The sequence below is a fragment of the Hylobates moloch genome, unplaced genomic scaffold (assembly GCF_009828535.3).
Source record: "Hylobates moloch isolate HMO894 unplaced genomic scaffold, HMol_V3 SCAFFOLD_5, whole genome shotgun sequence".
NCBI classification, from domain to species: Eukaryota; Metazoa; Chordata; class Mammalia; order Primates; family Hylobatidae; genus Hylobates; species Hylobates moloch.
In genome coordinates this window covers 58,231,356-58,248,009 of record NW_026652280.1, presented here as the reverse complement: position 1 = coordinate 58,248,009, position 16,654 = coordinate 58,231,356, and the positions used below count along the sequence as shown (strand labels likewise).

The window sequence follows — 16,654 nt, the reverse complement described above, 5'->3', positions numbered from 1 at the left end:
CTATTAAAACAGAAAGTTTTTAAGAAATCATCTGACTTAGTTTCCTCATATGTCGTCATGTAAATTGAGAAGAGCCTAGTTTGCCTGAGGTCACAGAGGGTAGTACCTTGAGAGCAAGGACAGTTTTTTTTTTTTTTTTGAGACCGAGTTTTGCTCTTGTTGCCCAGGCTGGAGTGCAGTGGTGCGATCTTGGCTCACCACAACCTCCACCTCCCGGGTTCAAGCGATTCTCCTGCCTCAGCCTCCAGAGTAGCTGGGATTACAGGCATGCACCACCATGCCCAGCTAATTTTTTTGTATTTTTAGTAGAGACGGTGTTTCTCCATGTTGGTCAGGCCCGTCTCGAACTTCCGACCTCAGGTGATCCGCCCGTCTCGGCCTCCCAAAGTGCTGAGATTACAGGTGTGAGCCACCGCGCCCGGCCCAAGGACAGTTTTTTTTTTTTTATTGTTGCATGCCTAGTACCTCGTTTCATGCCTCTCTTAGGCCCGGCACCAGCAGGTGCTCAATTAATGTTTCAATGGAGGGCTAGAAGGAGAAGAGATAGGCAGAAGGAGAAACAGTGTCCAAGGTCTCTGTGTCCTGGTTCCATTTGCCTCCTTTACTAAAGAAAGCATTCCAGCAGAGCCTGCCAGGAAAAGCACCCAGGCAGGGAAGAGCTGCCAGAGTATGCAGAAAGGGCACATCCTTGGCAGTGCCTGCATGGCTGAAAGTAAAAGGATGAAAATAGAAGCCATCACGTTGTTGCAGATCCAGCACTACAGTGAAGCATTTGAAACCTCAGCTCACATTCTGATGAAGAAATGAAGCAAAGAGGGGAGGGAGGAGGAAAAAGGAAAACAAAACAAAATATCATAGAAAGAATTTGAAGGTTAAAAAAAAAGAAATGAAGTGGATTTAACATCTTTTAAGTTTGCCTAACGTAGGCTTGTAACTGCTGGAGTGATCAGTGGAGAAGGAGCATGTTTATACTATAGGAAATCCTTTTGTTTTAGTGTCATTTTTTTAGAAATCTGAAGTTGTAGCATAATTCTTCTAATTCGGAGGACCCCATATTCTGTGAATGAGAATACTAGCATACTGGTACAATCCAAATGCAAACCCATTTCAGTTCAAGGTGGGAGAGAGACGTACAGGAAGTGACCGTCCGTTTTTCACCTCCCTGTTTGTACAATGGTGTTGGTGGGAGCCCCAGCAAATGGGAGTGGGTCTGGAGGTATCCAGGCAAGGAAGTGTTATCCTGTCAGGGGAATGACACAAATCTGATACTTTAACACATGCATGATTATAAAAAAAGCCAGAGAGACGTATTTGTCTGCTGATATATAGATTACTCTATTCAAATGGACATAAGGCAGTTTTAAGGAAGCAATAGACATTGTGGGGGAAGTGAAGAGAGAGAGGAAGGCATTCCCACTTTCTTTTCTCTTTTTCTTTCTTTTTCTTTTCTTTTCTTTTTTTTTTTTTTTGAGACAGTTTCACTCTTGTGGCCTGGGCTGGAGTGCAGTGGCACAATCTCGGCTCACTGCAACCTCTGCCCTTCGAGTTCAAGTGATTCTCCTGCCCCAGCCTTCCGAGTAGCTTGGATTACAGGCGCCCACCACCATGCCCAGCTAATTTTTGTACTTTTAGTAGAGACAGGGTTTCACCATGTTGGCCAGGCTGGTCTTGAACTCCTGACCTCAAGGGGATCTGCCCACCTCGGCCTCCCAAAGTGCTGGTATTACAGGAGTGAGCCACCGCGCATGGCCGGCATTCTCAGTTTCTAAAAACAGATTTTCTTGTGGCAGAGCTTTCTTCTGTAAGATAACAATAAATAAAAACAAAACAAAATTAATTTAAAAAAAAGACATTTTTTTGGGCGGATGGCCCAGCCAGTACCCAGCTCTCAGTACCTTCCATTCTCACCCTCAGGCACATTTACCCCCCGCTTCACTACAGCCACAACCACCGCCCCCCTCATCATACCCTGGACCCTACCTAATCCTGGAATCACCCATTCAGATGTTCCCAATTTCAGGCCACACTCTCCTTTGCGGCATATTTAACATGTTCTCACTGTGTGGGGAAAAGTAAACCTTTGCAGTTGATGTCGTACTAAATTCTTGTTTTGTTTTTGTTTTTGTTTTTGTTTGAGATGGAGTTTCGCTCTTGTAGCCCAGGCTAGAGTATAATGGCACGATCTCAGCTCACTGCAACCTCCACCTCCCAGGTTCAAGCGATTCTTCTGCCTCAGCCTCCCGAGTAGCTGGGATTACAGGCATGTGCTACCACGCCTGGATAATTTTTTTTGTTGTTTATTTTTGAGACAGTTTCGCTTTTGTTGCCCAGGTTGGAGTGCAATGGCGCAGACTTGGCTCACTGCAACCTCTGCCTCCCAGGTTCAAGCGATTCTCCTGCCTCAGTCTCCTGAGTAGCTGGGATTACAGGCATGCGCCACCACACTCGGCTAATTTTTTTGTATAGACGGTGTTTCACTATGTTGGTCACGCTGGTCTCAAACTCCTGACCTCAGGTGATCCACCCACCTTGGCCTCCCAAAGTGCTGGAATTACAGGTGTGAGCCACCGCTCCCAGCCTAATTTTTATATTTCTAGTGGAGATGGGGTTTTATTATGTTGGCCAGGCTGGTCTCGAACTCCTAACCTCAGGTGATCCACCCGTCTCGGCCTCTCAAAGTGCTGGGATTACAGGCGTGAGCCACTGTGCTTAGCCCTTTTTTGGTTCTTTAGTTGGTTCTCTCTCCCATTCTCCACAGTGGCTATCATGGACTCCATTTCACTTCTCAAACCCCAGACTTCATCCCTCATCCTTCTCTCTTAGCAAATGATCATGATACTCCACCCAAAGAAAAAAAACAAACAAAAACTTCAAATAAAAACTTGCCTCTAGGCCAGGCGTGATGGCTCATGCCTATAATCCCAGCACTTTGGGAGGCTGAATCAGGGGGATCACCTGAGGTCAGGAGTTCGAGACTAGCCAGGCCAACATAGTGAAACCCTGTCTCTACTAAAAATACAAAAATTAGCTGGGTGTGGGGGTGCGTACCTGTAATCCTAGCTACTTGGGAGGCTGAGGCACTAGAATCAGTTGAACCCAGGAGATGGAGGTTGCAGTGAGCTGAGATCGCACCACTGCACTCCAGCCTGGGTGACAGAGTGGGACTCCATCTCAAAAAAAAAAAGAAAAAGAAAAAAAAAACAACAACAACTTCCTGCCTGGGAATCTAGAAACCTGTGTATACACCTGTCCCCTTCCCTTCTGATCAGTGGAGGAGCTGCCCTGCTCTGTTTCAGCCTGACCCACACACCTCACCCCAGATACAGTTTCCACCTTTGAGGAACCTCACGCTATTGCTTTTCTTCTCTCTCATTGCTTCGACTTTTTTCTCTCTGGGGTCTCATTCCATCAGTGTCAACCTGCCCCACTCTCTCAAAGATAAAACAAGACTCTGTTAATCCTACCTGGCCCTCCAGCTCCCCTCCTCCTACCAACTGCCAAACCAAGAGGGCTGTCCATCCTCACCTCCATCTCACAGTCACTCCCCAACACCTGGCAAACTGGCTCCCACCCACCCTCATGCCAGTATCACCAATGACCTTTTCGGTCCTTATCTGAGCTTTTGGCAACACTGGAGCCCTCCATTCCTTTCGTTAGATTCCTTCTGGTTCCTCTGGCTGCCAGGGCACACTCCTTCACAGCTTTTCTCCCACTGTGTGTGTGTGCGTGGTGCTCACGCACACACTGCAGTTCTCCAGCCTTGGCACTCAACACACTGTGTGTTGTAGTTGCATGTTTATTAATGATCTTTCTCTTCGGCCAGAAAGTAAAATGAATATTTTACTATGCATGAATATTTGCTGAACAAATATTCAACATTTTCTTGAATTTTAAGTTCAAATCTATTTTGAAAGGCAAACACAGAAATAATATTTAAGATTTGGTAGCCCTCTGGTAAAAACAAATTTAGTCATTAAAGCCCACGTTCCAGAAATCTACTTTGGCCAAGAGTAAGAGACATTAGTTAATGTGTTCCCTGAAAGGTTATTATTAATCTAAACCTTTAGGGAACACGGTGACTCCCAACCACCACTGGCTCTGTTCTAGAACTCAATGAGTTGCAAAATGTCAGGAAGGAAGAAGAGTTACTGGTGTTCCTACATTCCCACTCATGTCAAAATTAAGATTGAGTATTTAGTTAGACACAGCCCTGGATCTCTTAGTACCACCATCAGTGCCGCAGGTGCGCCCTGCTGATATCCATGTTCTATTGTGGAGTTGGAAAGATGTGACAATTTGCTTATGATTCATTTGAAAAATAAACTTGTTTAATTCCATAGAACTGTGATAAATTAAGTTAGTAAGGAAACAGAATAAAAGTGACATTTCTTAGACTGGCCATTGCTCAGCACTTCTGACATTTTCAGATTCCTTGCCTCTGCTTATTTTTGAAAAACAAAGCATGAAAGCTAAGTCAGAAGCTAATGAAAAAGTTTATTTGCTCTTTTTGTTTTGTTTTGTTTTGTTTTTGTTTTTGAGGTGGAGTCTTGCTCTGTCACCTAACTGCATATCACATTGATGACATTAACCACACAGCAAAAAGAATTAATTCAAGTAATTTTTTAACAGTTTTATTACTGTATGTTGTTAATGTGACATATCCTATGGGGAAAAGATTGGAAATAAATCTTGAATTTGAATTAGAATGTTTGTTATTGGGAGTATTACTGATAATTTTAAAACTATTTTGTGTATATCATAGGAGAGAGCAGATAGGTAAATAGTTTAATGTTTTTGTTTGTTTGTTTGTTTGTTTGTTTTTTGAGACGGAGTCTCACTCTGTCGCCCAGGCTGGAGTGCAGTGGCACAATCTTGGCTCACTGCAAGCTCCGCCTCCTGGGTTCACGCCATTCTCCTGCCTCAGCCTCCTGAGTAGCTGGGACTACAGGCGTGTGCCACTGCGCCTGGCTAATTTTTTGTGTTTTTAATAGAGATGGGGTTTCACCGTGATAGCCAGGATGGTCTTGATCTCCTGACCTCGTGATCCGCCCGCCTCGGCCTCCCAAAGTGCTGGGATTACAGGCGTGAGCCACCGCGCCCGGCAATAGTTTAATGTTGAAAACCAGGGTTCTCAAATGAAAGATGGGAACTTCAAATGTGAAATGGGAAAATAAGAAATATTCATTTTAGGTTTAAATTGGTGATAAAAGGGTGAAGTCATAATTTGAAAAAAGAAAAATCCTCCTGTCCACTTAAAGACAGGGTCTCACTCTGTTGCCCAGGTTGGAGTGCGGTGGCATGATCATGCCCCATTCCAGCCTCGAACTCCCAGGCTCAGGTAATCCTCCCACCTCAGCCTCCCAAGTATTTGGAACTACAGGCACATGCCACCACACTTGGCTAATTTTTTTTAGAGACAAGATCTCACCACGTTGCTCAGGCTGGTCTCAAACTCCTATCTGTGAGCACATGGAGCATTTAGGTTTGGGCTTTTAACACCATTCCCCACTGTCCCAGCTCTGAGGTGGAAACATTTCTGGAATATTTTGTTGTGCCAGAAAGTGAGAAAGTGCAAAGATTGATTGGAGCATGCCAAAAGGACATAGCAGCCTGCTTGAGGGGATTTATGGCTAAATTTGGAAATTTTGAGCATCACAAGGAATGATAGCAATGGATTGCAACCTATTGAAAAATTTTTTAAAACCCATGAGTCCAGAGCAATACTGAAAAATAAAAGGAGCAGGAGAAGTGAGAGGTTAGGGGAATGCCTTCTGTACAGAAGAGTACCAGTTAATAAATGCAGGAAAAAATGATGGAATTAGAAAATCCCCACTTTGTCGTACCAGTGTGTAATTATTGATTCTGACAAAGATGGATACTAAAGTCGTTGAATAAAATGTCATTAGGGGGCTGGGCGTGGTGGCTCACGCCTGTAATCGCAGCACTTTGAGAGGCCGAGGGGGGCAGATCACGAGGTCAAGAGATCGAGACTATCCTGGTCAATATGGTGAAACCCCATCTCTACTAAAAATACAAAAATTAGCTGGGTGTAGTGGCACATACCTGCAATCCCAGCTACTCAGGAGGCCGAGGCAGAAGAATCACTTGAATCCAAGAGGCAGACAGAGGTTGCAGTGAGCCGAGATCGCGCCACTGCACTCTAGCCTGGGGACAGAGAGAGACTCCATCTCAAAAAAAAAAAAAAATCAGGGAACAAATATTCACAAAGTCTCAAAGTATCATCCCATGGATTAAAAGCTAACAAAGAGGGAAAGGTATCTCTACAATGGAGAGATCTGGCAGTAGACACTGCCATAACCAAGTAATCAAAATTTGGCATCTCCAGTTATGGGACAAACTGACATTATGTGCAGAAAAGCACACAATGTCACCTATGAGGTATAATTGCCAAAACTGTTCAACCTGAGTCTGATCACAAGGAAGCTTCCAGACAGATCCAGATGGTGTGGCATCTTACAAAACAATTAGCTTGAATTTTAAAAAATAACGTCATGAAAGATTAAAAAGAAAAATCAGGGAGGCTGTTTGGTTATTTTAAACATGGAGAATAAAGAGACATGACAACCGAGTATAATACTTCACTCATTTTTTTTTTAATGGACAAAGATTGTATATATTTTTGATATAGAACATGACATGTTAAGTAAACATTATGGAATGGCTAAATCAAACTAATGAACATATCTATTACCTCACATACTCATTATTTGTTTGTGGTGAAGAACATTTAAAATCTACTCTCTTAGCAATTTTCAAGTATAAAATATATTATTATTAACTATAATTACCATGTTGTACAATCAATTCCCTGAACTTTTCCTCCTGTCTAACTGAAATTTTGTGTCCTTTAACAAACCTAATCTCCCCAGCCCCAAAACCCATGCTTAATTCTTAATTGGATACTTGAGTAAAATATAAAAAATTAAAACACAGCTCTGGGACAATTACTGAAACTCGAATATGGGCTGTGTGTTAAAGAATATTATACTGATGTTGGTTCAGTTCCGTAGATGTAATAATGATATTGTAGTTATATAGGAGAATGCCTTTGCTCTTAGGAAGGGCATGTTGAAGGATTTAAGGGTAAAGTATTGTGATACATGTTACTTATTTCCGAATTATTTAGCAAAAACACAACAATAAATAAAAAGTAACAAAGAAAAAGCAAATGTAGCAAAATATTTTAACAACTGATTCATCTAATTGAAGAGAACACAGGTATTTATTGCACTAGTCTTTCCATTTCTGTAGTGGTCAAAATAGAATGTGAAGTTAAAATAGTTGCTTTTCATTGATGATGTATCTGTCAGATGGAATGCCATAGAGTTATTATTGTCCTCAAATAGTTTCTAAAACATGGATAGGTAATTTACATTCCCCCTTTTTAAGAAGTTTTAATTATTGAATAGATCAAATTTATAAGGGATATTTTAAAAATCACAATGGAATGAGTACTCATTACCCACCAAAATAAGGAACACGGAAGACTATTCCTCCCTAGTGCGCCTCCTTGATGCTAATGTCCCTCCCTTTTCAAAGGTAACCATTACACTGAATTTTGCGTTTATCATTCCCTTGCTTTTATTTATAGTTTTACCATAATGCCTTAACTTCTAAACCATATGTGCTTAATTTCATATACTTTAAACCTAAGTAGAAATACATTCTACGTATTCTCCTGTGATTTATTTTTTATGCTTAATGTTACGTCCCTGACGTTTTTCCTGCTGTTGTTTGTAGCTGTAATTCATTCATTTTACTGATTTTTAGTATTCTTTTGTAAAAATACATCACATATCTTTTAAAAAGCACAATTCTACTACTGATGTACATTTGTAATGTTTCTAGTTTTTTGATTCCTTCAAACAGTGCTCTTACACATATAAGAGTTTCTCTGGGAATAGAATTGTTGGAGCACAGGTTATGAACATTTTAAATTTTAACAAAGAATGCTAAATTTTTTCCAAAGTGATTATATTTACACTCCCACCTGCAATGTATGTGCTTCAGTAAATATTTGGTATGCACATACCTCCTTAAAATTTTTTTATTTTAAAATAATTTTAGACATAAACAAGTTGCAAACATAGTACAAGGGATCTGAAAATGAAATTAAGAAAATTTTAATTACAAGAATATCAAAAAAATACATAGGAATGAATTTGACAAAAGAAGTGCAAAACTTATGCTTTGAAATAATGAAGCATTGCTGAACGAAATTAAAGAAGACCTAAATAAATGAAGACATTTATATTTATAAAATTAAAGGTATATTAATATTTTTAAGATGACCATATTCCCCCAAATTGGTCTACAGATTCAATGCATCCCCTACCAAAATCCCAGCTGGCTTCTTTGCAGAAATTTACAAGCTGATCCTAAAATTCATGTGGAAATTTGAGGACCCAGCATACTCAGAACATTATTGAAAAAGAATAAAGTTGGAAGACTCTCACTTCCCCATTTTAAGCTACAGTAAACTATATAAGCTACTGTACTCAAGACAGTATGGTGATGACAAAATGATAAACATATAGATAAACAAGATGGTATTGAGATTCCAGAAATAAACCTCCCATTTACAATCAATTCAATTTTGACAAGGGTGCCAAGACAGTTTAACAGAGAAAGAATAGTCTTTTCAACGAATGATGCTGGGACAACTGAATGTCCACATGCAAAAGAATAAAGTTTGACTTCTACCTCACATACAAAAAATAACTCAAAATGGATCAAAGACCTAAATATAAGAGTTACAATTACAAAATTCTTAGAAGAAAATGGGTATAAATGTTTGTGACCTTGGAATACTAATAATTATTTCTTATATATGACACCAAAAGCATAAACTTTTATACGTAAACTGGACAATCCTCAAAATTCTAAATATTTGTACTTCAAAGGACATCATCAAGAAAGTGAAAAGACAAGCCACAGAATGGAAGAAACTATTTGGAAATCATTTATCTGATACAGGACTATATCTACAATATTCAAGGACCTGTTACAACTCAATAATAAAAAGACAAATTGTTTAATTAAGATATGGATGAAGGATCTGAATAGGCATCTGTCCAAAGGAGATACATGAATGGCCAATGAACACATGAAAAGATGTTCCTCATTAACCATTGGAGAAACGCGTATCAAAACCACAAGGAGAGACTACTACACACCCCACTAGGATGACCCATAAAAGAGAAGTAGTAAGAATTGTCGAATATGTGGAGAAATTGGAACCTCGGACACTGCTGTTAGGAATTTAAAATGGTACAGCCACTTTAGAAAACAGTCTAGTCGTTGTCCAAATGATTAAATATAGAGTTACTCTATGATCCAGCAATTCCACTCCAAGATATGAAATGAGCCGGGCGCCATGGCTCACGCCTGTAATCCCAGCACTTTGGGAGGCCGAGGCGGGCAGATCACAAGGTCAGGAGATTGAGAGCATCCTGGCTAACACAGTGAAACCCTGTCTCTACTAAAAATGCAAAAAAATTAGCCGGGCTTGGTGGCACGCGCCTGTAGTCCCAGCTACTCAGGAGGCTGAGGCAGGACAATGGCATGAACCTGGGAGGTGGAGCTCGCAGTGAGCCGAGATCATGCCACTGCACTCCAGCCTGGGTGACAGAGTGAGACTCTGTCTCAAAAAAAAAAAAAAAAAGATATGAAATGAGAGAGAAGTGAAAATATATGTGCATGCAAAAACCTGTACACAAATGTTCATAGCAACATTATTCATAACAGCAAAAAAGCAGAAAAACCCAAATATCCACCAAGTGATGAGTGGATAAATAAAATGCGGTATATCCATACAATGTAATATTAACAATAAAGAGAAATAAAGTATTGATGCATACTACAACATGGATGAAACTTGAAAACATTATTCTAAGTGAAAGAAGCCAATCACACAAGATTGCATCTTGTACGATTCCACTTGCATGAAATGTCTAGAATAAGCCAGTCTATAGAGACACAAAGTAGACTGTGATTGCCTAGGGATGGGGGTGTTGACGGAAGAATTGAGGGGTTAAATGTATGGAGTTTCCTTAGGAGGTGATGAAAATGTTTTAAAATTGTGGTGACTGTTGTCCAACTCCATGAATATATACTAAAAGCCATTGAATTATACATTATAAATAGGTAAATTATATGTGAATACATGCTTATATCAATCACTAAAGCTGTTAAAAAAATCATAGAGTTCGCTAAACTCTTCACTCAATTTCCCTTAAAGTTAACAACTTACCTAACTATAATACAATTATCAGAGCAGGAAATCAATTCCAGAATGATACTGTTAATGAAAGATCTCACCAATCTTTCTCTTCGTGTCGTTTTTCCTGTTCCAGGTTCCGGTCCAGGTTCACACATTGCATTCAGTTATGTCCTCTTCATCTCTTCCAATCTATCACCATTTCTTCAGTCTTTCCTGGCTTTTCATGACCTTAAGTGAATACTAATCAATTGTTTTGTGTAGGAAATGTTTGAGTTTTCTCACAATTAAATTGAGGTTTTGAGTTTTTGGCAAGAAAACCACAAAAGTGATACGTGTCCTCATTGCATCATGTCAGGGAGTACATGAGGTTGATGTTTTATTATTGGTGATGTTAATCTTGATCACTTGATTAAGGTACGTCTGCCAAGTTTCTGCATTGTAAAGTTACTAGTTTCTTCTTTGGAAGTGATTTAAAATCTTGTGGAAATATTTTGAGCAATGGTCATATCCTGTTTTCATCAAACTTTCAACCACTAATTTTTGCATCCATTAGTGGATCTTGCCTGCAATTTATTGTAGTATTTCCAAGTTGATGATTTTCTGTCATTTTTTCCCTACATTTGCTAGTAGGAGTTTGTTAATTAAATTCTGTAAGGAAAAACTGTTCCTCCTCATTTATGTATGTATTTATAAATACAGGTCATTTTTATTTTATTCTATGGGTTATTTCCAACACTATAGTGGTGATCATTATTATTTTGCTCAAATTTTCCAGCATTGGCCATTGGAGGCTCCTTCAGGCAGGCTCTTGTGTTTTTTTTTTTAACATATTATCATCCATTTTCACATACTGTTTTCTTACTTTCTGAAACCGTAAGACATTCGAGGGTTACTTTTTATTGTTCTGCCTCAACACTGGGATTAACCTTTTTTCCAAGAAACCTGATTCCTTGTATTGAAGAATGGCATTTAGAAATCAAAATGTGGGCGTTAAGTGTGCCCATTGATACTAGGATGTCATTGTGCCTAAGTCCACTCAGCAGACAGAGCTAGGAAATTATATGTATGTATATTAACCCATGAATGCACACATATACCTCTTTATTTCTATATCTACCTATCTATGTTTAAAAATATGAGTTATTTGTAACTTCTTTCTCTGACAGGAAGAAACCTAGTTCTCATTATCTACAATATATTCACTTCTTTGACTTTTTTTTCTGGTAATTACACAATTACTAACTCATACCTCTGTGCCCAAACCACTGTCTTATTAACAAAGAAATTCTTAATTTCCAGTGAGACAAACCTCTCCCATGTTTTCTACTTCAGAACTATCTTGACTCTTTTTGGTTCTTTGCTCGGCCATATACATTTTAAAAACATTTTTTCAAGTAAAATAAAAAAAAACCTGTTGGGCCAGGATCATGCCTATAATCCCAGTGCTTTGAGAGGCCAGAGCTGGAGGATTGCTTGAGGCCAGGGGTTTGAGACCAGCATGGGCAACATAGTGAGACCCCCATCTCTATAAAAAAAAAAAAAAAAAATCTTAGCCAGGCGTGCTAGCACATGCCTGCAGGCCCAGCTACTCAGGACGCTGTGGCAGGAGGATAGCTGGAGCCCAGTAGCTCAAAGCCACAGTGAGATGTGATCACACGACTACACTCAGCATGGGTGACAGAACAAGACTCTTGTCTCTTTAAATTTTTTAAAAAAGGTAATTTTATTGGAATTACATTGAATCTCTAGATAAGTTTGAGGAAAATTTAATTTTAACTTTATTTTATGATGTAGCTCTATTTAGGTCATTTTTTTTTTTTTTTTTTTTTTTTTTGAGACGGAGTCTTGCTCTGTCACCCAGGCTGGAGTGCAGTGGCCCGATCTCGGCTCACTGCAAGCTCCGCCTCCCGGGTTCACGCCATTCTCCTGCCTCAGCCTCTCCAAGTAGCTGGGACTACAGGCGCCCGCCACCATGCCCGGCTAATTTTTTTGTATTTTTAGTAGAGACGGGGTTTCACTATGGTCTCGATCTCCTGACCTCGTGATCCGCCCGCCTCGGCCTCCCAAAGTGCTGGGATTACAAGCGTGAGCCACCGCGCCTGGCCCCTATTTAGGTCATTTTTAACGTAATTAATAGTTTCATCATTTTCTCCATAAAGATCTTACAAACCTTTTGTAAGATTTATTCCTAGATACATAATATTTTTTGAACTTACTGTTAATTTTTTAAAAGTATACTTCCTAACTACTGCTTGTGTACAGAAATGCAACTGATCTTTGTCAATTGATTTTGAATCTATCAACTAAATTCTTTTTTTTTTTTTTTTTTTTTTTTTTTTTTGAGACAGAGTCTCGCTCTGTCGCCCAGGCTGGAGTGCAGTGGTGCGATCTCGGCTCACTGCAAGCTCCGCATCCCGGGTTCACGCCATTCTCCTGCCTCAGCCTCTCCGAGTAGCTGGGACTACAGGCGCCCGCCACCACGCCCGGCTAATTTTTTGTATTTTTAGTAGAGACGGAGTTTCACTGTGGTCTCGATCTCCTGACCTCGTGATCCGCCCGCCTCGGCCTCCCAAAGTGCTGGGATTACAAGCGTGAGCCACCGCGCCCGGCCCAACTAAATTCTTATTGATTCATCCATAGATTATTTTGTGTTTTCTAGACAGACATATTATTAGTAAACAATGATAGTTTTGTTCTTACTTGTTTTGTTTCTTTCTTTGTAGTTATAAGCCAAATATATATATATATATATATATATCTCAGGATATACAATTACAAAATGTGAGTCAGGCTGCACAATATGCATAGAAAAAAAAAACAGGAAAGCACAAAAATGGAAGCAGTGAATTAAAGAATTATGGATACATTTTTATTTTTAAATGTATGTCTATACTTTCCAGTTTTTCCAAAATAAGTATCTATCACTTTCATTATGAGGAAAAAAACAAACTTAAAAATAAAAGCAAGTGTATAACACAATTTAAAAGTAGGGATGATCTACTAAAAATGCCCAGCTACAAATAAAACAATCAAGTAGCTCTGATGTGCCTGCTGAGGACAGAGCCAGCACCCTGTATAGTTATGGACTAATATACCATGTTATATCCAAGAAAACAACCTCTTAGATTTCTGAACTTTGTTTTTCCAGTAAGGGAATGTATGGACTTGACCTGTCAATGATATACAGTCATCTTTACACTGGACCTTAGCCAAAAAGTCACAATCAGTCTTTATTTCATTTGTTTTGAAAGGCAGCAAACTCTTAATTATCAATACAGTATATTTTATCCTCTTTATGAATTATTTATGATCTTTTTAGGATGCCTTAACTCACGCTGCTTATTTCCTAAGGATAAACAGGAAATACAGACTAACTTGCAACTGGTACTGCACTCCCTATTTTACAGATAAGGAAACAGACACTTTAGAGGTTAAGTAGGTCTTTTCTCTAATGCCTCTACCAGCTTCCTCTACCTACCTCATAGTACCTCGTCTCCATCATGGCACTCATCAGAATTTTCTGTCTTCTCCATCATAAACTCCATGAGATTTAGATCTTAGTCCTGTTCCCCTCTGTATCCCCAGACCTAGCACAGTAAGTGGCATGGCACATAGTAGATGATCAATCAATAGCTATCGAAGGTTGAATGAGTTTTTTCCTGTCTTTTGTTTCTTTTTTTTTTTTTTTTAACAGTCTCACTGTATTGCCCAGGCTGGAGTGCAGTGGTGTGATCTCGGCACACTGCAACCTCAGCGTCCTGGGTTGAAGCGATTCTCCTCCTCAGCCTTCTGAGTAGCTGGGACTACAGGTGTGCACCACCACACCCGGCTAATGTTGGTATTTTTTATAGAGATAAGGTCTCACTATGTTGCCCAGGCTGGTCTGGAACTCCTGGCCTCAAGTGATCTGCCTGTCTTAGCTTCCCAAAGTGCTGGGATTACAGGCATGAGCCACCACACCCGGCCACAATCCACTTTCAAAAAAATCACAGTACCTGCCAAATTAAATGTTTGATTGATTGCTTTTGGAAATATTCACAACAAAATTTGACTACATTTGGGTGGGAATTGAAAACAATCGGTGAGTAAAGGCTCCTAATGAACAGTGTTTGAAAGCAAAATTACCTTTCCGCCTTTTCTGGTATAAAGAATTTTTCATATGGTAAAACTTTTTTTTCTGTTATACCATTTAGGCCTGTTAGTATTACAGATTCTAGATGCTAATTGCATGTAATTGTTCATTGAGCTGCATTTATATTAAAAGAAAAGACAGATAAAATTAAGTCAATATAATTCATAAAAGTCTCTTCATTTAAAGGAAGATTTCTTCTTTTAATCAATTATCTCAACAACAGTTTTATGTGCCTAGAACTACTTTAGATGTGTGTAGAAGTAATTTTATTATAGACAGAGATAATGATACAGTATTAAAGTTTCATAGTTTCTAACATTTTGAGAATATAGCAATCATGACTAAGTCAGTTCAGTTTATTAAGTTGGTACATAAATCCGACATTCATTGAGGTCTGCCAGTGCTCTAAATACTATGCAAGATGGTCACTGTATAAAAATGAGTAAAACACTACCATAAAAAGCTCACAGTCTAACGTGGTATCTTTGAACATTATATTGGTTTTTTTTCTTGTATATGGTTTGTTGCCGAATTTAGGGTAAAGAAGGCTTATATTAATTTGGTCAAGAGCTGTAGCCCAAAGCTTAATTTTTTTCCAGGTGGCCTGTTGAAGCCATTAGCAGCAGCATGTTATATACAAATAGAATTTAATGAAGCAAAGGTCTCATACACTCAGCTGCTTTTATCTCATGTACCAGAATGTTCCCTGTATTTGTGTCAGGGATAGGAGGTGAGCGTCAGTGTTACAAAGAAAAGGATATCTGATATTTCCTCCTCATACTGTGATGGGGAACATAAAAAAGAAAAAATATCTGCTCTGTAAATCTCTTCATACAGTTGGTACCCAGTGTCAGCTGACAATGAACTCAAGTCTATCTCCTGTGTGTGTGTGTATGTGTAAAAGTGTGTTAAAAGATGAACTTTTTTCTTCTTGGCAGGTGTCCTTGTAGACTTGGGTCTGGAGGAAAATGGGACAGCCCATCAGAGAGCAGAAAAATATGTTGTTCGTCTAGACAATGAGATTCAAACCAAGTTTGAAGTTTTTATGAGGAGAGTGAAACAGAACCCGTACACACTGTTTGTGCTAGTTCATGACAACTCCCATGTGGAACTAACGAGGTGATTGGTTCAGAGTGAGCAAATGGAGTATCCCTTCTACAGGAATAATTGTTACCTAATGAAATGTGTTAAAGATGGCCAGGCGCGGTGGCTCACACCTGTAATCCCAACACTTTGGGAGGCTGAGGTGGGTGGATCACTTGAGGTCAGGAGTTAGAGACCAGCCTGGCCAACATGGTGAAACCCCATCTCTACTAAAAGTACAAAAATTAGCTGGGCCTGGTAGTGCGTGCCTGTAATCCCAGCTACTTGGGAGGCTGAGGCAGGAGAATTGTTTGAACTCAGGCGCTGGAGGTTGCAGTGAGCCAAGATCACACCACTGCACTCCTGTCTGGGTGACAGAGTGAGACTTTGTCTCAAAAAAAAAAAAAAAAGAAAGAAAAGAAAATGTGTTAAAGGTGATTCCAAAGCCCAGGGACCCTAATGTTTGCCATCTTCTTACTGGTAACTTTTTCCTACCCTTTTCTTGCTCCCTCGACTTTTCTCATCTATTTCATGTTGGTCTTATGTTAACTACATTTATTAGTCCATTTTCATGCTGCTGATAAGGACATACCCGAGACTGGGAAAATTTACAAAAGAAAGAGGTTTCATTGGACTCATAGCTCCTCATAGCTGGGGAAGCCTCACAATCATGGCATAAGGCAAGGAGGAGCAAGTCACATCTTACATGGATGGTGGCAGGCAAAGAGAGAATGAGGAAGATGTAAAAGCAGAAACCTCTGATAATATCATCAGATCTCATGAGACCTACTGTCACAAGAACAGCACGGGAAAGACCCGCCCCCTTAATTCAGTCATCTCCCACTGGGTCCCTCCCACAACACGTGGGAATTATGGGAGCTACAAGATGAGATTTGGGTAGGGATACAGAGCCAAACCATATCTTTTCGCCCCTGGCCCCTCCCAAATCTCCTATCTTCACATTTCAAAACCAATTATGCCTTCTCAACAGTCTCCCAAAGTCTCAACTCTTTTCAGCATTAACCCAAAAATCCAAGTCCAAAGTCTCATCTCAGACAAGGCAAGTCCCTTCTGCCTATGAGCCTATAAAATCAAAAGCAAGTTAGTTACTTCCTAGATACAGTGGGGGTACAGGCATTGGATAAATACAGCCATTACAAATGGGAGAAATTGGCTAAAACAAAGAGGCTACAGGC

The 16,654-nt window shown here is 39.7% G+C and overlaps 1 protein-coding gene across 1 annotated transcript in view; it reads left to right on the top strand.

Annotated features, from left to right (window-relative positions):
- Positions 1–16,654, top strand: part of GREB1L (GREB1 like retinoic acid receptor coactivator) — a 242,900-nt gene that overhangs the window by 86,059 nt on the left and 140,187 nt on the right. The window contains exon 16 of the mRNA XM_058438566.1: positions 15,314–15,494. Within this exon, the coding sequence (XP_058294549.1) occupies positions 15,314–15,494 (181 nt within the window). The remainder of the gene's footprint in view (positions 1–15,313; positions 15,495–16,654) is intronic.